At 35.5% G+C, this 25,885-nt stretch overlaps 1 protein-coding gene across 1 annotated transcript; it reads right to left on the bottom strand.

Annotated features, from left to right (window-relative positions):
- Positions 1-1,087: 1,087 nt before the first annotated feature.
- On the bottom strand, positions 1,088-23,596 carry LOC116429356 (high mobility group protein DSP1). The gene is made up of 5 exons (XM_031982232.2): positions 21,459-23,596; positions 9,447-9,674; positions 3,766-3,929; positions 3,219-3,393; positions 1,088-2,935 (listed from the first exon to the last, which is right to left on the bottom strand). Exons 1-5 carry the CDS (start codon positions 22,032-22,034, stop codon positions 2,825-2,827), a joined length of 1,254 nt encoding a protein of 417 aa, XP_031838092.1. The 5' UTR covers positions 22,035-23,596; the 3' UTR covers positions 1,088-2,824.
- Between the last annotated feature and the right edge of the window lie 2,289 nt (positions 23,597-25,885).

Genomic DNA, 25,885 nt, shown 5'->3' with positions numbered 1-25,885 from the left:
TCTTTTTCAAATGAAAATAGATGTATTAAAAACAAGAGTAAATCAATGTACTATAATTAATATTAATTTTATTTGCAAATATAACTTTAAAAGTAATATAATATTCAGTCCCCATAAAATATAGATGTTTATTTGTACAGATCATACATGAATTATAAAGTAAAGTAATTATTTAGAAGATTGACTTGAAATAAAAATAATTGGGATTGTAATAACTGTATGAACTAAAAAATGTTCAAAGTGAACATGTGTGTGAATAGTATAAGAAAATGAATGCGTTGTAATTAAATGATAATTGGAGATGTTAATTTAATGTTTGATAAGTAAGAAAAGTATACATTCGATTATTAACTAAATGCAACAATAAATTTTGTTTATATGTTTTGTTTGCTAGTTTATTACAATGGGATTATAAAACAAGCGAATATTGCCCGTTACATGTACGAATGTGTTATGCACGTTAAATCATGAATTGTGGCTACAAGACATTGAATTGTCTAGTTGATAATATACAAACAAAAAAATTTGTATTATAACAATTATCGATTTATTGTTAGAAATACTACGTCAAGGGTACATTTACAATCTACGGTAATGCTTATAAAATAATAGAAAATCGTTCGAACCTATGCAATACATATAAAAAAGTACAGTAATGTCCTTTTCCGCTGAAGCATATAATGTGTATAACATGAAGTAAGTTAACACATTATTATTCCAGTTTTGGATTAATTGCTAATTCTCGTGTGGTTAGCGTCAGCATAAATTTGTAAGATACGTATGTTGTTATCATCATTCATATTACAAGAAAGCAGCAATGTGAAAAAAGATAGTTCATGTCATAAACAAATGGCCAATAGTATATACTTACTTTTATACAAATATAAGTGTTAGTACTCTAAAGTCTAGTACTGCTTTCAGAATCAAACATTTTGGACATGTAAATGTTTAGAAACAGGTTTGGAGCAGTACCAGAAACATATTCACAAATTTTTTGAAAAGTTTATTTATCCTAAGTGATATACAAAACAACCATCTCTTTTATAACTGTTATAATTCCCCTATAATAATACAGAAAATTCTGTCGTAATTTTCAATATCTTTTTATTAATTATCTCCATCAATTGGATACCTTCGTATCAGTACAATTCATTTTAACCAGCTATGTTAAAATTATGCACATCTGCAAATCAGTATTAAAATATTACAATTTCATATTTTACAGTATTCGTCCTCTAGCTCCCTCTAAAACAGGTTTTTATTTTTTGCTTATATAATCACACAATTATCCATTATATGACAATGTGCAGGGGAGATGAAAAGCTTTATGTCAAAAAGTAGTGGTTACCTGCTGAGCCAAATCAAGGTGCAAGTCAGTCTGACTGTAACAAAGCCTCTTGTATATTCGATTTGCATACCAATTATTGGCCACGAAATTCACACGTCTGCATTACCTAGCCGGTTTTGTTTTGGTATGCTTCTTACACGGTTGGCTCTAATCTCAATGATTAAGATCTGTACATACTAAGATCTAGGAATGTTAATATTACAAGAAACCACAATAATTTATTATAATACAGCCTGCTGTACACCAGATGACTCGAGGCAGTACAAGACACGCCCTATCTTACTTTCTTAAACAATGAACGGAATCACATGATTCTGAAAGGATTTAAACGTATTTCCTTTATTGGAAAAATGAATGTGAGAGGGAGGATATGACGATGGTAAGGGCAGGGACTACTTCAATTAGATAAAACTCAAAAGAAAATACAATTCTAGTTTGGTACGTCTTTGAAGACTGTCAATTCAAGCCAATAAGAACAAAAATTTATATCATTTTTATATATACTATTCTAAAAAAGATTGAGATTATAACAATTATTAAGACAACATAAATATAAATTCATGATCAGCTTATAAAATGTATCGGATTAATTTATCCGACCATCGAAAATCGTAAGAACAAAAAAATTGATTTTATATGTAATATAATAGGACTTTTGCAATATACCACTGCTCCATGGCTGGGTTGTTGTCCTAATTTTCTTTTTGATTTCGAAAAGTTGTCAATCAGAGATACTTGTTTCGATTCCAATTACTTATAAGCTATATAAGGCTCAATCTCCTGGTTTAGAATACATTGTTAGTGAAAACTATCACATGTTGACGCAGATGTAGAATCGAAATTGCATTTAAAATATACTTATCCTAATACTTACAACTATACGACACGTACTTAAATCAATTACATTCATACAAAGCAGCCCCATGCCCCACCTGCGACAGATTTGATTTAAAGAAATGTTCTGTACAAGGATATACAATAAGTCTTCTTACACTGACAACTGACAACGAATGAACTGAACTGATAAATATCAAACTATATCGAGTGATACCGCCCAACTATGGAGCCGCCGTATCCTGTATTACGATTTGCAACTACGTTAGCTTTTAACATAGTCTGGAGACAATGTCAACAATGATTGAGCCCCTGCGCCTTCCACCTGATACAAAGTGGGCACCATATTTCTTTTCATTCTGCTATCCTACGCCATTTTACATGTTACTATCAATATGTTAAAATACAAATATCACTCATACGATCTTCTCTCGCGCCTCGCATACATACAATTTTAAAATAATTATTATAATCGCGGGTATTTTAATTATTATTGTAAATAATCGGGGACTGGTGATTAGTTATTCGATTCCCTAGTGGTGTAAGTACGCTCACGCTAAGGTCAATGGTACGTACAGTAGGTGAGGTATGCTTTCAGGATCAAGGACACGGGGTGATAGATGAAATTTCGTCGTGTATCCGCTATTCATCGTCTTCTTTATACTCTTCTTCACTGTCGCTTTTTACAGTATTCACTGGATTTGCTACAACGGGTGCACCATCCTTCATTTTCTTTTTGTACGCAGTCATTTCCTGAGTAATAAGGAAACAAATATAGTTTGTACAAAGTTTGTAAAAGAAATCAGAAATTAAATGTTTCAGTACATTTATACATCAAAGAAAACATATTTATATCACGACTTTTTCAAACTAATAGACAATTTTGATAAAACTTTCAGTCTATTGATTTCACTCTCTTAGAAATAGCATTTTGGGGATCTACCAGTTCATTTAATACAATTCAATGTAATTAACATTTGAACATGATACTTTTGTATTGTTGCATATCAATGTAACTGAAAAACAGAATACATACCTTTTCATATCGAGCTTTGTCTTTCTCTGCCATAGCCTCATACTTCGATTTGGTTTCAGGATCTGCATCGGACCATTTTTTGCCTAATTCCTTAGCAATATCGCCTACACCAAATTCGGGATTCAACATCTTCACTTTTCCACGCTCATCATTACAGAACCAGAAGAAGGCCGATCTGAAACACGCAGTATAACATCAATTTTCCAATATATCTACTCAATGTATTAATTCCTCTATACGTGCCCTTAATTTTGAAAATAGTCCAAGCCACTTCAAGCATCAAAAATCATGTTTTCTTACAAGTTACACAACGTTATACAGTCATGATAAATTTTTATTTTCAAGACTGAATATTCTCTGAAATATTTGTTTACATAGTATACAAATATCTGTTAATCTATGTAAATATAAAACTAACTTTCAAAACTAATGGCACATACGTAAGTACACAAGTGTAATAGACTCAAACGATGGTCAACTTTCCATTTTAAGCGTACTATATTCTATTATACCGTTACTAATATTTCATGTTTGATCGTATACTTACAATGACCTCTTGGGAGCATTGTGATCTTTGATGTGTTTGCGTTTTTTGCCTCTGCCTTTACTTTCGCCTTTAGGTGGTGTGTAATTCTGCATTTCCGCATCATATCTCTTCTTGTCTTTTTCTGCCATTTCATGGAAACGCTTTTTCTCTTTATCCGACATAGTCTAAAATCACAGGCACACACACGTACAAAAATTATTAGCTTCATAATAAATAATATTCACTAATCATTCCTAATGATTATTAACAAACAATTAATCGTACTTTCTATTTTTCAGTGTTCACATTATATAAAATATTATATTCATCAATAATGTATATTACATAAGCACACACATGCACTATTCTATTGTATGTTTTCACATAATATATCCTTTTATCATTTAACCTTTGTATTTTTAAGTAAACAATATTACGTAATCCTTGTCTTGTGTCATAAGTATCAATAGAATACAAGTGTATTTTTACCATCTCTATTATGCCATGATTGCTTATAAAATTGATTATCGTTGGATATTGGAAACTGGAGGCGTGGTAGTGGATTTATAATAAACAAAAGCGGGGTTGGTTTTCATGGAATAAGTCGAGGAGATCAGGAGACGAAAACGAATTGAAAACGAATTGAAAACGAATTGAAAACGAATCTGAAAATGCATGGAAGTTCATCAGTATTTTACAAAAACACAAAACTATTTTGATAGAAAATTAGCTGTTCCTCAATTTTCTTCAAAACGTTTTTAAAACAACACAGGTCATTTTCAGATAGCCTATACATATTATTATTACTAGACTATAGATTGTATGCATATGTAAAATTTAAACTGTAAACGTTTATGGAAATAGGGATTTTTATAGAGAAATCTACAGGAACTGAATTAAGTTCCTTTCTTTTGTGCTGTATTGAAAAAAGCTATTAGATTTCAAGCAAGGTAAATATCTCATTGAGATATATTTTTTTACCATAACACATCAACATTAAACCAATTATATACTATGCTGTAAAGACAACTCCATAGAAGACACAATCATGATAAGACTAATATAGAAACAGACTGTTTGATTAATGCGTACCTTTGTGAGTCAATTTACAAACCATCGAATTTACATGAAAAACTGTAGGATAATTACTATGATATCAATCTGAACTGAGTACATATAATCAACTCTGTATGTTCCTTTTGTAAACTACTCCTTAAATAAGATCATACTTCACCTAATGCATGAAATTTATATTGACATCATCTGTAATCATCATCTGTGTATAATAAGGCGAAAAGCTATTCTTATTGTACTTTTTCTTGTGTAAACTTCCTGTATGGAGATTGGCAAAATATTCCCTTATGGTTTTAATCAAACATATTTGATTCATGGAAACCCATTATTACAATACATGTGAGTGTATCTTAGATTTATATATATAATTTAGATAATTTTCCTGGCTCTATTTCCAATTTCTATAAATAAGTTTCAACATCATTCAAAAACAAATGAATAAATCATTTCCCTTATTATGACTTTAATCAAACATATTTGATTCATGGAAAGAACCCATTATTACAATACATGTGAGTGTACCTTAGATTTACACATATAATTTAGATAATTTTCCTTGCTCTATTTTCATTCTCTATAAACAAGTTTCAACATTCTAAAACAAATGAATAAATCATTACCCCATACTCTTCCATTGAAAAATAATAAATTGAATAAAAATACAGTCAAAGCCAAAGAAACAAAGACTTTATTACTTCGCATAGTTTCCTTTCTTTTACTTGAAAATGAAAAAGCTTGGAAATCCTACTAACAAATAAAATATTGTAAAATTATTTTGAGACACGTTATATAGCGTTAGACAAACTGTAATATTTCGTTTTCCAAACGGCTGGCATTATTTTCGGAAAACTTGATCCGAAAAGTTCCATCTGCCATGGAAACATTTCACGAAAGGTCGGGCTAAAAGTTTGCAGCTGCTCATGCTAACATTTCGCCACGATAACCGGAAGGTCAACGCCTTTAATCCTTCGAAGGACCATGTGGCCTGAAGTCCATAAGAAAAGTGCGCGGCAGAAAGTGTCTCCCACCCTTTTTCGAGGAGTAGGATGGCCAGATGTTAGTGTGGCACCTGTTCATAATGACGTTGTTTCGCATTTCCAAGTTCTTTCGCCGAAAAATATGTCTGACGTTTTCTTTTTCAACTGTCCCATCCCTCGTGACATACGCGCATCTGTTGTGCGACTGCTTATCGCTAGATTGCAGACGTATATGCAAATTCGCATATTTGCAATTTACAAAAAATTATAGTTATTAACCCCTTAACTTGTACGCTCGAGTTAATTCGAGCGCGCTAAACAGGCCAAACTGCGAAAATAACAATGTGAAAGCAAAGAAAGAAAATCGTTTTATTGATATTTATCATTTACATGGGATTGTAAGCTATAACGCTTATTTATTCAAGAATAAAATATAGCCTTTGTCCATGGAACAAAAGCGCAGTATATCAAAATTGATTCTTTTTGGCCGGTTTTTTTCAAAGAACTGTGCGTTAAGGGGTTAATTCCCTCTTGGAACAAAGAGTGGATGAATCGTGACACAGTCAAAGCAATTGTGTACTTGAAACACAATTATATAAAGAGAAATAATTTAATTGTAGAAATGATTGATCTCGAATTAAACATGATACAATAACGATAAAGTTTTCAACGAGTGGATCTTTGAATAATTATAAATCAATGCAATGCAACAAAAGCTAAATTGAAGACGAACGTAATAAATATGTGAAGAAATTGCTAAGTTTTACGCAGTTATAAGTTTTTGCAGGCTACCTATTAGTTAACGTTTGGAATTTTATTGTATATTTTTATACATTTTTATAATCTTTCTGAATATAAATGTAAAAGTACAATGAACTTGTCTTCTAACTTCTCTTAAGTAACTTCAAACTCGTGTTGATAAATTTATTATTCCTATTCTCACTGGAAAACTCTGAAACTGTTTTAGATTACTATTCAATAGATAATTGTATATTGACTTGCAGTAAGAGATCAAACAGATAAGCAAATACTGTGTAATTATGTTTTTTATTCGTCAGGTTTCTTGCTCAGCAAAAATAGAAAAAAGTTGATAACTTTTATGTGCTATGTACGATAATAAGGTTGAATTGCTTCGCTTAACAGTCACTAGTGTGTACTCATAACAATGTAAAAGAAAAGAAAATGAAAACTCAGAATATTTCCAAACGTACATTAATACTATACAATATTTTTTCTGTTGAAAATATAGCAAAATTATTGAATAAATTTGACTGAGAAAAATGAACCAAGAAAACTATATTTTTATGTAGAATATAGATATTTTAAAGAGTCTTACAAACCAAAATAAGATGAATGATTAACAACGAAATTACAGTCTTCCTTTTCCTTTGAAATTGTTTAAAATTCTATCCAAATTATAGACGTTTGCTGACTTCATAAACAATATATTTATTAATGAATGGTAATGTAACATTCACTAGTTCTGGTTTAGCACATTACCATAAAAAATATTCCTGTATCGTACACTTGCATTTGCCTTGTTAAAAACAAGTCATTCTCTCCCATCGATCCTCTGAATACACAAAAATGATTAGACGTTCGAAATGCTGAAAGTTATTAGTAAACCGTCAAACGAAAGAAACAAGTCTTAATAAGCACGAATCGAAAAATCAATATTTGCACAGGTATAAATAATTCTTCGTTTCAATTAAAGCGAGGAAATTTGTTTGCCTTTGATTCTGACAGAAGAAAACAAATCATTAATCTGTCTCTCTTACACTGCATGCGCATGTATCATAATAAAGTATTATCTTATCCATCGCCAGAGAAATGTCAATTACACGTCCTTCTAATCAACGATCAATGAAGTCGATAAATTACGTGAAAAAAGTGAAATACGCGTGAAACAGACAGAATACTGACAGGAATTTTTGAGAGAGCGCGCAATCCTCTCGTACGAATATGTGAAATATGTGTGAAAACAGGTGAAGGATATATGGAAAACTTTCTGTAATCACAAAAAGAATTAGCAGAGTGATAATCCAATGTTTTTATCCTACAGAATAGCTCTCGTGGTGAATAGAATCTATTCTCGCTTTAACTGAAACAAAAAATATTCATATCTTGGAAAATATTATTTTTTGGACATGTGTTTGTTGAAACGCTTCTTCTCCGTTTAACGAGCACTATTTACACTTACAACTTAAAACTTTCCCTCCATTACCCTGCTTTAAAATTCATTGTTCTAATATACAGATGAGAAAATGTAATTTCACTACCACAATTTATAAGATGAACAGTAATACTCATTGCATATATTTTTTACAGACTCAAAACATAATTTTGGACAAGAATTTGAAGGAGCTTTAATGATCTTTTATTTCTCAAACTTTTTAATTTACTTCATTTTACGTTCCAGTATTAACTCTTTGCAATGCAAGATTTTTCTCAACTATACAGACTTATTTTGCTATTAATAATTTTCCCTAACATCCAGAAATATTCTGTTCATTGTAAATGCACATTTGAAACCGAAACTTTATATTTCACATAAACTATGAGACACAGTTTAAATTATAATTTATATAATCACCATAAATCTCATTCATCGTTATACCATAAGGAATCCAAGAATTAATCCAAATATATCAACAAGAGTGTGCTTTCCAAACATACTGAATCATTTAACACTAGATTTACCATCATTATACATTTCATTGCGTTGCCAGAAAAACAGATGTCCGTTCATACATCAGAACTTGAAAAATGGAGAACAGCAAAACATTTGCATGAATCCGCATCCACTAAAATTAGTACACAATGTTTATCAAATTCAGTGTTCAACTAACGGGTGTCCTAAATCTAGTGTTAAAGAATCGTTGTTCCCCTCCTGGATAATTAGACAAATTGGAGATTCTACGATTAAGGTTTTGGTCCGAAGTGCTCTTGGTTTCTCACTTTGAGGTCCACGTCGATTAGTTCATTCATAATTATTCATCAATAATATTTGGAAGTCATTGACACGTTACCTTTAACCAGTTAACTGTTCGACGAGTCTACACGTCATCGTGAAGCTTGACACGATACCAATTCTTTCAGCGATTCTTTATTTTTTCACATAAACATGTAATCACTATTTGATTGACTTGCAAATGTCCTGCGTTCGATGAATACACGCTCCATTTTCTTATTATATTGCCCGCAGCATGAGAGGTTTTTCCAACTAAATTCCACAGTTAACTGGTTAAATGGTGCAATTGTACTACAAATAAATACAGAAAAAATTGTTAACGCTAAAACTACCAGAGGGGTCAAATGACTCATGCCTGATGTCTTCTTTTTGCAATTATTAGAAAGGTGACAAATGTTTCTCTGCGAAATTATTAAAGAAATTCATTTAGCACTATGAAAATTCAATTGTAAATCAATTAAAGTTTGAACAGATGCACTCTTGGAGCGAAATTTTCAAAAGTCAGCTGAACTGCTCGATAGTTTTGTTAAATGGTACAATTGTGATGCTACAAATAAATACAGAAAAAATTGTTAAAACAGGTAGAGATTGCAATAGAATAGAACGTCGAGTCTGACTCGAAACAGGACTGCCAAGGATAAAGGTTTTGCGGTACTTACGAAGCAACACTGATTCCTTACCTTCCACCTCATTGCACACTTTTTGGAGAACTCTCGGAAAACGATCTTCTCTTCGGGATGTTTCTTTTTGTGCTCCTGACGACATGTCTGCACGAAGAACGCGTATGCTGTCATCCGTCCCCTAGGCTTCGAGTCCTTTCCCCTCGGCATATTGTCTCGCTGTTGTAAGCCTTGAGCGTTATTCTGCTGAAGATTATTTTGTTGCTGCGTTAGCTGTTGTAGTTGGTGCTGCAATCGAAGAGACACGAGTCGCCATTATTAATATGCCTGAGTATCACGGAACGCGTCGAGAACGATATATCCACCGGTTCGTTCGTTTCTTTCAGTTCAACCCAGTATAATCGCCTATAAACTATCCGATTTTATCAGGTTTCTATTATTTTTTTTTTTTCTCTTTCTCTTATTCCTTCCACCAACTTCACCGATTATTATATTTCGTTATGTATCATCGTCTTACTACATCGTGTTCGGTATCACACGCAAATAAATCAAAGCAACCGTTAACGACTTCCTTTTGGAGTCTTTTAAAGTGGCTCGGTAAGCAAAATCTCGTTAGGTTCGTGTTACCGACTGTATTTCTGACCGCCGAGAACGAAAAGCCATCATTTTCGTTCCACCAATTTTTCGTTCGTCCACGCCGATATTCTCAAGATGTACGGAGAACAGAATTATAGAAAACATTAATCTTAAAGGTTAATCGCGTATTAACCTTTTGAACATCTGAACTACTGGAAACAGATTACCTATTAAAATACTTCACACGCTTGTAATATTCCACAGAAATCAACGGGAATTTTCGAAATACCCAAGTTCGAGAACTTATTTTCCCTTTTCCATTTTTCTTTGTGCAAGTTCCCAAGAATTTCCCTTTTATATTGAAAAGTTAAGGAAAACTTTTAATAAGCGATTTACACGTAATTAACTCTATCAGGATGATAGTTTATAATTTGCAGATAATTTATATCGATAGTGTAATATTTTTCGGATCATTTGATACGACTTTCATTATATTTGAGACAAGCTGCGAATAACGGGTGACTTTTCAAAGTGGTACAGCTACATTTTCGTATCGTTTAAACATTTAATGAAGGGGAATATAATTAGGAGGAAAGATTCTATATGGAAATAGTCGAAAGTATAAGTTTTCGTTTTTAAGATAAAAATTGAAAATTATCCACTGGCACGTTTCGAAATTAACCGTACGTTGCACGGGATTGTATCCTACACGACAGAGTAAATCAAAAATGTAGAATAACGCTCGTTCGAAACCTCGTTTTCGAGAAAATCCGGTTTGAAAATGTGTCAGGCAACAGCGTCGACCGCCGACGTATCTTTGAACCCAATTTTTCTCGAAAAGTAGGACTCGAAGAAATTGTATTCTGCATTTTTTAAACTCGATATTTCATGCTAAATAATAATACGCCAACTGTACACCCGATGTTTAATTTCCTTCGAAAACAGTTAAGCGTACTCGACAAAAATTAATTTTACAAAAACGGAGTCTTAAACGAAAAAAAAGACAATCTACTGTAACCAGGTGATTTTTAAGGAATGTCCTATCCGGTTAAATTACCAATTACAAGAGACCCTTATACCGCGGGATCCTTGATTAATTGCTGTTTCTTAACTTTCATCGACAGGTGTACATATAAAATGCAGGGGTTATAAGTAGACTGCGAATTTTATGGCTTCATAGCGCATACAATTGCCTATAATAAAACGAAAGTGTTAATAAACTTTTTATCTCGTTTTCCATTATGCGGAATTCCCCGAAGAAAAGTCTAATTACAAAGTTTGTGATCGAGACGGATTTTTCTCTGTCGCTTTAACAACGAAATTTGAATAACGAATATTTATTCGCGATATAAATAATATCTCCTAATATAAATAATATACCTCGGAAAAACGAAGAATGCCGGAGGAATTTAATGAAATCTTCGTTATAACATTCTATTGTATTTCGAATAATGGCGAACGCTATAAATGTGAAAAAATCTACAGTCTATTTACATGAGTCATATAGGTGACCCTCCCTTTGTTTCGAAATAGAGTACTTGAAAAAGAATTATGTGACCTGCTTTCTTTCACTGAAATAAGACACTGTTTTTCCCCTTTCGAGATATTTAAGAGTTCGCATGTGGACATGCACCAATATGCCGCCGCTTCGTTTAAATATGCGTATGTAGATTTACACTTCGTGTATATGCTAAACACTTTTCGAATAGATCCCTGCCTACTTACAATTTATGAACTTGTTCAAATAAAGCGGGAATAAATCTGCTACTCTTCGTACGTAACGTCAAGTTGTACTTAAATAAACTCTATTGAACAATCGAGAAATATTTGAAACAATCGTACTCAGCTACGTCACTATTAATATTTATAAAACGAATGAGTCACGTGTACATAGAATATGAGAATCAAAATTAATGAGATTTTTCCACGTTGACAGAGTTAATTTTTAAAAAGATTTTTCCACGTTGACAGAGTTAATTTTTTAAAATGATTTTCCCAGACATTTGTTACGAATACTTTATGTTCTTCGATATTTTATTAAAAAATAGATAAAAAATAGACCTCATAGAAAAAGATAAAAGAAAAAAATATATCAAAAATAGACCTCATTTTAAATATTTTTTACTTTGATGCTTTTGAATGAGTAACTTTTGTTTTAAAATTATTCTGCTATCAAGTGTTCAAAAATTAAGATCTCTAATAATTCGTGAAGAAAGTGTAATTTTGAATTTGGTTACCACATTAAGAATATTAGCGTCGATGTCAATTAAAAGATACTTCTTTTCGCTTTACGAGAAGAGTTGCAAAAAAGGAATAAAAAATGAGAAGCAAGTACTATCCTCGTTCCTCATTGGATAAACATGAGAATTGAAAAGACGATTTAAAAGCAATACCTCTTTCTAAATGAGCGGATATACTCGAACAAATGTTCAATCGGATTAATTGCTTAAACATCAGCGTGGAATTTCTTTTATTTTCCTTGACCAGCTATTCGAATGAAATTATGTTTGCATTCGATTAGCTATATACCAGAAATGTAGAATTATATTTTTTCCAACAATATATGATTTGAAAATTCCGTGGTTCATACGTTTATTTGCATATCTTTGAAATAACGATCATGCACAGAAACTGTTTTCTTTATACTCGTTGCCTATACTTTAAAAACCATTCTGCAATAATATTTTGTATGCAAGTTGGACGAAGGAAAACGATGACGTTGGAGCAGCAAAAATATTTTTGTTTTCTAGAAGACAGTATTTAAACTTTAACCTTTTGGAAATTAGATTATAAAAATATAAGTCAAATTTGTAGTCCACTGATAAAACATTAGACATTAACATTGTAAAATCATTAACTTTTCTCAAAAATATCAAACCGACTTTCAAATCGTATTTTTTTATTCAACGTCAAGTATTCAAATAGTTACTGCATAGTAAAACAATAATTGTAGAGTCAATTAAGCTTCCACAGAATAATATTCGACATTTTTACTTGCGAGACGCTCATATTAGAAAGTCATTCTTGGCGATATGCTAATTTTCAACTTGATTTGTTGCCCATATTAACATTACTAGTTTTCAATGTAAATATATTACGAAAAACGTAACGCGCGTCGCGTTCCATGCGAGACGCAAACAAAAAAATGTTGTCGACTTCCGTTCCGTTATTAACGGATTAAATACTGTTCAAAAAATTAACTTGTAAATAACAGTTTAACGATTGTTCGAATACCACGCACGTACGGACACCGCGCGAGCAGAAAAAGACAAAAATCGAGGTTGAATTTCATTTAGTAAGATTAAATCTTCTGGATGTAGATAAAATTAGACCGCATGTTAGCAGCTAACGAACGATCTGATAGAGATTGGATGTCTAGATCTTCGATATAGAGTTTCATTGAACTATTATACACACGCGAGGTGGATTATGAAAAATGAAAAGCAAACAAACAGAATTCAGCGTAACGATAATCTTAGGAATGCCACCAAAAATCTGATACAACTCTTAAACGGATGTTCAATTATTTCTATGCAAATTGAACGTATCAATGGGACACGCAAATACGTTTAAAAGAAATTCATTAAATTGACTTTAATTGACTTCTTCAAATTTTGAATATATTCCGAAAAGTATATATATAAATTATATATCTATAACGTATATTATTATCAATAATAATATATAAATATATATATATATATATAAATATTATATATATAAATATAAATATGATAAAAATAATAATATACTGCGAACTGTTTAAGTTATCTTATTATATAATATTTATATATATATATTTTATATATATTTATATTTATATATATATCTTACTTTTCGGAATATATTATTATTATCATTATTATATATATATATAAATATTATAATAATGATAATAATAATATATACCGAAAAGTGAGATAACTGTTTAAGAGTTTCCCAGCGTATTTCAGAATCCTATAGAAAGAATTCTTTATTTCGAGAGTACAATTACGTTAAATAAATATATACTGGGCTTGTTAATTATCATTACACACGGTATACGTAAATTGGCCTGTAAGAATAAGAAGTTATGCAAATTTATAACACTACACGATTAGATTCAGCTGAATTGTGCATTTGCCTCAAACTTACCGCAATACTTGGCTGTTCCGAGTATATTTCTTTTAAAAATACCATATAAACCTTAAAATAACACTATGTAAATCACGTTCAAGGATAAATTGTAAAGATTTTGGCGATAAACGTGTGTGTCTCGATGTAACTCTAGAATTATTCTATTCGAAATTTGTTGAGTCTGCCTCTAGACATTCTATTACGGTACGCTATCCCGAGAAGATTGAGATCAAAATGGAATCCGACGGCAAACAAAAATTTCATGTAATACGAATGCAAATTTGCAATTTGCCAGTTAATTCACTGGCTCGCATCGACTCTGTTATGCGCCGGCTAATAAATTCTTCCTTATTGTTTTTCCGTCGTACGATAAAAACGGTTATTAATTGTTTAGTTATACGTTGAAATTCTATTAAACAGTGAATCGTGTTCGATGAATTGGCTCGCATTGTTCCAACGCAGTTACGATATATAATTATGATATATATATATTAATTATATATCTATAATATATATATATTATTATCATCATTATAATATTTACATATATATATAAGTTATCTTACTTTTCGGAATATATTATCATTATTATGTATATATAAATATTATAATAATGATAATAACAATATATTCCAAAAAGTAAGATAACTGTTTAAGTTACCTTACTATATATATAAAAATATTATAATAATGATAATAATAATTATACCGAAAAGCGAGATAACTGTTTAAGAGTTTCCCAGCGTATTTCAGAATCCAATAGAAAGAATTCTTTATTTCGAGAGTACAATTACGTTAAATAATATATTCCCTTGGGTTACTTTCGTATAGGAAAAATAAATTTGCCTAATCACCGGCGTTGTCTCAGGCCGGTTATACAGAGAGAGAGTAACGTTGTTTGCGCATTTTTATTAAACAATTTACGTCATGGGTAACGATACTCGTAATTACGATTCCACGGTGAGATTCGTGCGCGTTTATAGCGTACACACACCGAACAAACAAAGTACAATAAAACGAAAACTTTAATTAAGATTGATACAATTTTTATTCCGTTTCTGAATTTAATGAACGCGGTAATAAAGTCCTCGCTGAATCTGGTATTTTATAAAAAGCCTACAAGAATGAGAACATGCATATAAGCAGCAGGCGAGTACGAACGAGAGAGGCCTGTTAATTATTCCTCCATACTTTTATGTATCAAGTATTAATTGTACGCTAGAGACGGAGGCGTATTCTTTATATGCCGGAGAGAATAATTTTTCCTTCAACTTGTACCTCCCCCCCGCGCCCGCGCGCGCGCGCGCGCTCGCCACCGAGAGCCCGCTGAAACTTAATCGTTCTCGGAATCAATTGAAATGAACTGTTCGAACGTCAGTTTACGAGTACAAAGGGAAACACACGCATTCAGGAATAGTTTCAACGCATGGTTGATTCCTATATACGATTGCAACATTTCTTTTGTGTTCCGAGTGTTCTTCAATCTTGTTTAACATGCACGACGGTTGAAAAATATGAAATATTATTGCCTAATTCCTGTATGGCGAGGTAATTACAAGTTTCTTTGGAAAACGTGGGAAATATGAAAATCTAGGTCTACGAATTTCCATCTGGGAGTAATTATATTGATGCTAATTTTCAATTATTTATCATTAATTAGCTATCATTTTCAATAGTGGCAGTATTTGGTGGTTCTTCAATCTTGTTTAACATGTACGACGGTTGAAAAATATGAAATATTATTGCCTAATTCCTGTATAGAGAGATAATTGCAAGTTTCCTTGGAAAACATGGGAAATATGAAAATTACGTCTACGAATTTCCACCTGGGAATAATTATATTAGTGCTAATTATTTAATTCTATCATTTTCAATAGTGACAGTGTTTGATGGTTATTTGGAAACTTTTCTGCCAAAATGGAGTTAAAAGTTCGTCCAATGGTGATTATTAACTATAGAATTTCCGAAATACAGATAAATAAAAATATTGAAAGGAAAACTAATACTGGAAATATATGAATTGATTTGTTGAAACTACGAATATCAATTGCGCTTTTGTTGATAAAACAATTCCAATTGAAATTCGAAACTATTTTTAAAGTGATTTTATTGATTCAATTGAAGGTATTCCTTTATCACTCTGCTTGACTCGTTTCAAATTCCGTTCAGAAACGTCGATTATTAGAATACACTGTTTCCTGTAACCAAGAAGCAGTTATGAAAGGAAATTGTTATAAACAAGATTGAACACCTGAAATCAAGAAATTCTAGAAATTGTAATCACTTCTTCGAAATTCATAGTATGAACGAAATGAAAATCAATCAATTATAGCCAATATATAATATTACACAAATGACTTCAAATTTTTCGTTATTCCACTGAAGATTTATCAAGCATAGTACCAACAAAACGTACCTTGGGCAAATATAAAAGTTACCTACTTTCTTTTTCCAAGGAAACTAATTGAACCAGTTCAAAGACGTACAAAACAAAATGGCAGCTAAAGATAGCTACATCACCTACAATCAAATAATAATATTCAAACAATAACTCGCTAACACTGCAAATTTCAAAAAAGTCTCACAAATAAATATTGCAATATTCTATAACATTGCAGTATGCTATAAATAAATGTACCTTCCTAAAATTTTCAATCACAAATTTGTAAACATAATTATATAACCCGCAGCGTCATAGATAAGTTTACCAGCAGAATGGATATAATTATTTTTTTACTCAGAGCATTTTAGCTTACGATTCAATTTTTACAACAATCTCATTCGATATGTTACGCGTGCACACGTGGAGGAACGCGAGCTCCGGCCTCTTCCATTTACCTCTATCACCGTAATCTTGAATTTTCGGACCACTTTCCGACTTTCTCTTCGCCCGATAGATACGGACTTCAATCTTAACTTTCATTCCAGACCCGCTTTTGATATTGCTCCAAATACATTTTCGATTCTCCGAGATACCGCGAATATAATCGTCTCCATATTCAAATACAGACGGCAAAAATTCAATATTGAAATATAAACAATGTCAAATTTCAGAATAATCGTTTCGTTCAAAATGAACGTTCCTTGGAAACGATACCTTTCGCTCAATATTTACATAGACTCGTATCGACTAATTGTCTTTCGATTGGCATTCGTGAAACTAGAACCAAACGTTTTCAAAAACGAGAAAGTCGATACACGGTGTTTATCGATACCGTTTATACGAATAAATTTCAATTTAAAAAGCATGTCAAAAATGTTAACGTTCGTGTTTAGTTAATTTTATTTCCGTCATGCTTTATTTATAGATCCGTTTTATTCGTGTCTTGGTGTATTTTCAAAGCAGCGCGTGTGTACGTCGGTAATTCTGTCAGCCTTACGAATTAAAATTTGTCGCGGGTCTGTGTCTCTAAGATAAGAATGTTTACATCGACTTCTATTATTCTACTCGGTCGATATTCCCGGCTCGAGGTGTACACAAGAGAGAAAAAAAAAAAGGAAAGAAGTGTTGTGACCGAGGAGGCTTGTAAACGAAATACAAAATACCACTACTGTACCGATATTTTCCGATCACATCCAGATAGCCATTGCCGAAACAGAGATGTGTACCAGACCTGGACATAAATTATTTGATGTAAAATATAAAGGTATTCGAGACAAATTGCGAAGTACAAAAAAAGATTTGGAACGAACGTAAACAGTCGAAACGTTTAACATGAATATACGGAAATAATTGAAACGAATGTGAAATATATGAAAAAATAAAACGTTTCGAACGAATATAAAACGCAGAGATATCCGAACTGAATGTGTAAAATATACGAACATTTCAAATGAATATAAAGTACCAAAAATATTTGAAATAAACGGAAGGTATGAAAGTATTTAAAACGAACGTAAAGAACGAACAGAAATCGAAATGAACGTAAAGAAAATTTTAAACTGACGGTTCTTTGACGAATAATGAATTCATAATCGAGTACAGAGCTCCGATCTTCGATAGAATCGTGAACTTCGAGATATTATGCATTTCCAGTTGTGTAAAATTATTTTTATTGCTTGATAGGATTATACTGTGAAATAAATGAATAATTGACGAATCGTTTTTGTTCAAACTTTGATAACTAATTACTTGGAACTTTCGTTTTGTCGTGTGAAATAATTATTGGACGTGAACAAAAGTAATTTTATCCTTTTCATGCCCAAATCTGGTATATTGTCGTACTCGTGTTATTAGAGCTATCGTATTTAAAAAATTTCTTCAATATTCCAATGTTACATAAATTTTTCAATCATTTTGTTATTTCTTAACGATTCGTAGTTAAGCAGCTTATAATTTATCAATCACTGAACAAGACGGAAAATTCTTGATAGCATAAAATTGTAAATCATGAAGCCGTACTCTATTATTGAATAAATAATCACATTTTACATTTACATTTGAGACGCGGAAAATCTTAGAAAAAACACGTCTTCTCCAATGCCTGAATATTCCCAGTACAACGTAGATTCTTAAAATGGTTTAAAATTCAGATTTAAATTTGTAGATCTAACAAATAAATATTATAACATTTTGTCATAAAAGAAACATTTTTTGTATAATTCCGAGACATGTTTCTCTAATGTTCAATAATGTTAGAAAATGTTGACAAATTTTAGTGATCAAAGTATTATAAAAAAAAGATTAGTACTAAAATCATTTCATACCTGTTTCCATTTTGCATTATTTTCTCAAAGTTATACATAGAAAGAAAACAAATTGAATTAACCTTCCGAGCAAGCAGCTCGAATAATTTACCGTTAGTACCCGGTATTCAAAAATATTATTCGACAGAAAAATATTTTATAGCCCACGCTAGAATACGCTCGATCGAAATTTTCTTTATTGTAAGCTTATCAAAACCGATATCGTTCCACTCATTGTAAGAATTGAATGCTCCAAAAATTTCGTTCAAACCTTTAAAATTATATGAATATAAAATTGTTCGACTTTTAAAATTTGTCAATAAAACAGCAGTTTTTTTCGTTCTCTTCGATATAAAAAATGTAACCTTGTAGAGTAGCGTTATAAAATTTATAAGAGGAATTCAAATGTTCGAAAAATGTAAGAAATATGTAGAAATGAATTTTTCTATTTTCCAGGTGTTACGAATTTCTAAATTCCCTTGGAAAAAGAGTAAGAGGAGGGCGTCGATATTGCGTACACCTCTGAATAAAATAAACGATTGTTGACTGTAGGTAATTTCCATTTACAGCGAAGAAAGACGACTGCAGGAACAGAAATGGCTTAAATTGAATTTTCAGGCAGACAGAAACCCTGGAAAATAGAATTCTTTCTTTTTCAGCAGGGGCAAAGCATGCCCCTTTCATAGCAAATAGGGAGACTATTGATCGAAACTTTTGTATCTAATTACGAAGGACTGAATTACAGGTCGTAAAATGAATATATCCCCGCTCATTCATAATCTTCCAGGGAAAAATAAAATTTCCATTTTCCCGTCCGAACATGCGAAAACCTCGTAAACTGACAATTAAAACAAACGTATATTTATAATCGTACGAAATTCTTGATCTCAAGAAATAAAAAAATATGACGGTTAATAAATTGTTCACCAAGAGATTTTTACTTGAAACTAAAACCTTTTATCCAATTCTGTCTTTCAATACGAAGAGGTGCCTTTACCAAAATTTTCATTTCCAGTCAGAAGGCAATTAATCTTAAAATTATTATTAAAATCTCAAGAATTTTCCGAACACGCGAAAACCTCGTAAACTGACGATTAAAACAAACGTATATTTATAATCGTACGAAATTCTTGATCTCAAGAAATAAAAAAATATGACGGTTAATAAATTGTTCACCAAGAGATTTTTACTTGAAACTAAAACCTTTTATCCAATTCTACCTTTCAATACGAAGAGGTGCCTTTACCAAAATTTTCATTTCCAGTCAGAAGAAAATTAATCCTAAAATTATTATTAAAATCTCAAGAATTTTCCGAATAGAGAACAATTTTGATTTTCGTGCGAGAATTCGAAGGTAGAAAAATCTAGCGTTAATTTTCTGTTGCAAACGACCCAGAGACGTCGATCGGTGTGATCGAAAACGAAAAAAAGAGAAGGAAGGGAACCGGGCCCAGCGCGGCAAGAGCCGCTGTACGAACGTACATACGAAGAAGGCCGCACGAAACCCGGAATCAATAGCGGACAACGGTCGGTGGGGCAAGGGACGCGAGTCAGGATGAAACGCAGACGGTCGTGCGAAAGCAGCCACGATAGAATCGGTTATTAAGATTTTCTGAGCACGGGAAGGGCCGATCGCCATCGAAAATTCCGAACGCTTTAGTCACGACGAAACGAAAAACGTTATTTCACCCTAAACCAATGAAATTCACAGGGAACGACGACTCTTTCATTCCGGAAAAATTCCACTCGAATGTAAAATGTATATAAATAGCGGCGCGGTATAGCCGAAAAAAAATCTCGACTCATTTAGACTGTCCAGGTAAATAATTCCCTAACCCTGGTCGACAAGGGTAAACCCACCGGTAAATACTTGACGAACGATTAAATTCGTAACTGTAAACGAGCGTGATGATTTCAAACGTGTACGAACGAGAAGAAAGTATAAAACTTTCACGATTTCGTGTACTTTTTCCCTTCGACTGTAAGAGATCAAACGAAAAATTACAAGCGTCAGGTTACTTCCTCGTTTTGTATCGTGAACGCACGACGGAGTACCGGTTAGATTTTCAAGCCGAAAATACGATAAAACTCTGTATACGATGTATCTCGCGTATACGAACGAGTAGCTGAAAGATTATTAAAATTGCAGAGAAAAAAACACATGTGTACTCGGTTTCGAGTAAATGTAAAACAAAAAACCATCGTGTTCGCATTTATCGATGCAAAGAAAGAAAAAAAGATTGCTAGCAAGTAAGAATCGCAATGTGACGCTAGTTAGGAACGTCGAGTCTATTACTTGAATAAGACTGCGAAACCGCTGGATAAGGAACGTTAAGACCTATCCCGGGTTCTTCGTTCCAAATACATAAAGGAATTTACGTTCGGTTAGAAACAACCGAAAAAACTATATACGTGTATCCATATATACATATACGTACATATATATATACATACACATACAGAGACGAGGTAAGGAAAGAGAAAGAGAGAGAGAGAGAGAGAGAGAGAGAGATAGACAGAGAGAGAAAGAAAGATATAGTGAGAGAGTGAGAGAGAGAGAAAGAGTAAAATGAAGAGAATTAAGAGAGAAAAAAAGAAGAAAAAATACAAGAAAATAAAAGTGAAAAAAAGCAGGCAAGAACGAGAAACGAAGAAGCATATTATAAAAGGGGGTCGATCGTGGTCGCAACATACCGGGGACATAACGGGGGGCGTGGACGTTTGTGTGGTAATGGGCGAGAGGTGCTGCTGTTGTTGGCCCTGCAATTGCTGATGCAGGTTGTTCTGTCCGGCGTCCATAACTCCACCTGGGTACCACCACTGTACGCCAGGCGGTGGTGCGGAAGGTGTACCTGGTACACCTCCGCCAGATCCGGGCCCCGTTCCTAATCTATAATCATAGCCTCCCCTCATGCAGGAGCCAACCGGCGTAGACGTCGAGACGGGATTCGACTGCGTGCCCGTGGTGGCTGGGTTCTGAAAGCTGGAGGCCATCTTGTAGGAGAAAAGCTGCTGGGTAGCGGCAGCGGTACTTCTAACGATATCCTGATGATGCTGCTGCTGTTGGGCCTGCTGTTGCTGCTGCTGCGATAGCTGTTGTTGTTGGTTCATCAGGTGTTGGTGGAGATTCTGTTGTTGCTGTTGTTGTTGTTGCTCGGCCGATACAGTGTTCAGGCCCGAAGACCACCAGGCGGTACCACCGGAGGCATCCTCGCGGGTTCCTGGGCTCGCTGTGCCCCAGCCACCGGCTACGCGGTGGTGTTCCGACATATCGTACACGCGGACGATCTGTCTGTCACTTCTTCGGCCTCGTTCGCCGAACCGTCCCACCGACAACGAAAAGAAGAAGGACGCACGAAGAAAATTACACGACTCACGCACTCACACCACCACGCATACGCTCCTCTGTCTCCCTCGTACAGGACATACAGGCACGCACACGCTGCGCGCGCGCGTACACGCACGCACGCACTCGCTCTCACTCGCTCTCTCTCACAAGGTGTATGCACGGACACCGCCACGCATACATGTACACGAACACGTACCCTCACATTCGTACGGAGTCTTGTTCGTCGTGGCCGTCGTGTATCGCCGCGACACGCACTGCACGCGCTACCGTGCTCTCTCACTGTCGTCACACCACGTTTCTCTTGTCCAGCCGGCGCACTACACGATCACTACTAGTACTCCTGGTAGCACAGGCGGCTTCATACACGCTTTTTCCACCGATGTATAGGAGGAAGGTCCTCGTGAATACGTACGTTATACTTGGGATGCGGTCTCCTCGACGCTACGCTCAACCGTTCGTTAGCTCCGTGAGTAGGTACGGCGGGTAGAGGAGGAGGGCGGGCGGGTGGGTAGGGGAGGGCGCTCTCTCTCCCCTTCTAGCTCTTTCTTTTTCCCTCTGTCTCCCCACCATCGACAGATACAGAGCGTCTCTCCGTCTCTCTTTTTCTCTTCTCTTTCTCTCTCGTCGCGTCTCTCCTCTCTTCGTTTTCCCTTCTTGTTCGGTCTCCACGCCTATCTTTGTCTATCCATACGCCTGCCTCTCTTTCTCTCTCTCACTCACTCTCTCCCTTTTTCTCTCGTTTATTCGTTCTTTCTCTCTCTCGCGCACACTCTCTCTCTCTCTCTCTCTCTCTCACTCGTTCTTTCTCTCCGTCTCTCTTCCGTCCTCCCCTACGTACTTATGGGAGCCTTTCATTCGAGAAACACAGCGTTTCTTCTCGATGATATTCTGATCAAAGTATTAGGCATAAGAAATAGTATTCTCATTCATTTATGCGCACACTGTTCTCTCCTCCCCTTTCGCAAGATTACATATATATCTCTATATACAGCGTCCGTATATATATATGTATATGCGCGTCGTCGTACATATAAACGGTTGTATACGTGTATATATATCGGCGTTTCTTCTCTGGAAACGTGACGTCCCTTTTACTTGCTTGTACACACGCCGCTAATTACGCACTCTATGCGACACCACGCGCGCGTAGAGACGCAATGCTTCTTTTACGTGTATATATGCACACCGACGACGACTGCTGCTGCACAGTGGTAGGGAAACGCGTAATAGCTTTTTCACATGGAGAAGCTTACGCGCGGATTGCTTCTCTCGTCACCGACTCTACACGCGATGCCGCACACACAGAGGGCGAACCTGGCGAGGACGGGCTGGCTGGACGCTTGTATATTCCCTCTTTCTCTTTCTCCGACTCCGATCCCCTTCCATTCGACCCGAAGTCTCGCTCGCTACTTGTCTGTTCGTCTCTTTCTCCGCGTCCCTCCGTCCTTCTCCCTCTAGCGCGAGCTTAGCCTTCCTTCCAGCGGACGCCGGCGAACTCGTACAGCGTTGCCAAGCCACGCTTTCACCCGCCCGCTCACAAAGGAAAACCCGAGCACGTCGACCAATCGAACTACATTACACCGGTGGTGGGGATGGCGGGAGACTACCACTACCGACGTCGAGGCAACGCCGCTTTCTCTCTTCCGTTCGTAGAGAATTCGAGAGCCATGGCTCGTAGTCCCTGGTAAGGTAGAGGGGCAAACGACTGCAAACCCTTCTCTACCCTTGAAACTCGAGGTCAACTTTTAGGCAGAGGAAGAGAGCGAAAGGGAGAGGAAGATACACCGACTCTCTGACTTGTCTCCGTGCGCTCTTTCTTCTCGCGCCTTTTTTTACCCTTCTTAGTTTCGTTACACTGCTACGGCCACTGGAATTTGCTCCACATTGGCACTTCCTGCTTTTCGCGCACCCTTTTTCCTGCGTGTCAAGTCGCGGCTTTACCGACCGAAGAACTCTCTTGTGCTCTCCTCTCTCTGTTACTTGTCCGTCGATACGGAAGAACTTTGAAAATTTCTCGGGGATCACGTGACACAGAGAGGGGACCTCTTTAAGAATTTTCTTTCGACGAAACGAGATTTTACCGGTTCCAACGAAATCCGCCTCGTACTCGCTTATAGAATACACGTCCTCCGTGCACGGGGCACCCTCTTCCGTTCTACTCTTAAATACAACATGTATGATGCTTTTAGAATTGATTCCTCGGCGGAATAAACAAACGACTAACGTTTCACGCGAAACCGTGGCCAACGGTTCGTCGCTAACGCAATAATCGCTTAGCCAACGAGATTTATTTTCCCGTGATCCGTCATCGTTCGAATCACCCTAATACGATCGAACGAAATCCAAGCTAACGGACAGCGATACAAAATAAACCATAGCATCGTTCGATGAACGCCGACAACCGTACGTATGAATGATTAATAAAACTTCTGTTCTTCGGAACCGATGGAAATCCATTAATTGAAAGGTTCTGTCGCCGCGGCGCGTTCGGCACGTGTTGCCACGTTACACGTCCGAAAATTTCAGACGCCACCGGCGGAACGACGGGGCAATACCGAAACCCGCTGTAACTCGGAATCGCGATTTTTCCAAGTTACGCGCGTGGAACAAGAGAAAATGAAAATGTATATCATAGGATTTATACATCGGGCTTCCTTTCTTCCCACTCAACCCCCAATCAAGAGAGGCGGGTGAGTCGGAGGCAACCCGGCGAACCGAGAGAGACGGAGAGAGACAGAGAGAGAGGAGAAGAGGAACCGGGTCCGGGTCAATAAGACGCATGAGCGAGTGAAACAGAGATGGAGCGCGAGGGGGGAGAGAGAGGGAGACAGAGGAACGGCGGAGGGAGCAGGCCAGCAACAGCGCGGGAGAAAGAGAGAGGTACAGCGACCGCGCATTCCCAGGGCTAGGCAACGTAACGAACGAACGAACGAACGAACGAACGAATGAACGAACGAACGAGAGAGCGAGCGAGCGAACGAACGAACGAATGCAAGAAGGGGCACTACGGTGAACAAGGGAAATGGTGGAACGGCAAGAAAAAGAGAGGCACCGATGACGAAAGGAAGGAGGAACAGAGAGAGAGAGAAAAAGAAACATTCGACGAAAGAGAAAAGGCACAGCAGGCAACGAGAGCTCTGGCTTCAAATTCTCCGGCTCGCGTTGGTACCGCGATGTTCGCTCGAGCGAAGCGAGCCGATTCCCACCGAAACGAACCGATCTCCCGCGGAACACGCGATTCCGAAAGTCCGTCAATGCGAGGGAACTAAACGATTTGACGATACAATCTCGAATTTAGGAACGTACATTTTTCCGAATCAGAGGAGGCCAGTCGGCTTGGTTTTAGTCACACGTTTCTCGGGATCGTTGGATTTTTTCGAGTCGATAAATCCGTTTGGGGTTAGCAGTCGCTTCGACGGGCGATCCTATCGAATGTTTGCAAGACGAAATCAGCTCGGAGTCGGACGCGTGCGAGCATAGAGGAATATTGAAATTTTAGAAAGATAGATTGAAACTTGCCTACTTCGCGGTTATATATAGCGTTTGTGTCGTAGTTAACCTTTGTAGGATTCTGTTTCTTTTCGTTGATAGATCTGCTCTCGCATTCTTGGTAATACTAATCGTAATCGATTTCAATAAAGTGAAATACAAACCTTTGTATATTTGTTACGTGTGGGAATGTTGAGAAATGTAACGTAATGGTAAATCTGTACAGTTTCTACATGGTTCACGAAAAACATTTCATTTGATTTTTCGTCGTTTCGATCCACGA

The sequence above is a fragment of the Nomia melanderi genome, chromosome 3 (assembly GCF_051020985.1).
Source record: "Nomia melanderi isolate GNS246 chromosome 3, iyNomMela1, whole genome shotgun sequence".
Classification (NCBI taxonomy): domain Eukaryota; kingdom Metazoa; phylum Arthropoda; class Insecta; order Hymenoptera; family Halictidae; genus Nomia; species Nomia melanderi.
Note: the sequence above shows the minus strand (reverse complement) of the source record. Positions and strands in the feature narration are given on the sequence as shown.

Excerpts from the sequence above, each read along its gene's own strand:
- LOC116429356 (XM_031982232.2), bottom strand. The coding sequence starts at position 22,034 with ATGTCGGAACACCACCGCGTAGCCGGTGGCTGGGGCACAGCGAGCCCA. Across the intron at positions 9,675-21,458 it reads CGCCCCCCGTTATGTCCCCG|CACCAACTACAACAGCTAAC; the intron begins GTATGTTGCGAC and ends CTTCGATTGCAG. Across the intron at positions 3,394-3,765 it reads AATGCTCCCAAGAGGTCATT|ATCGGCCTTCTTCTGGTTCT; the intron begins GTAAGTATACGA and ends TGCGTGTTTCAG.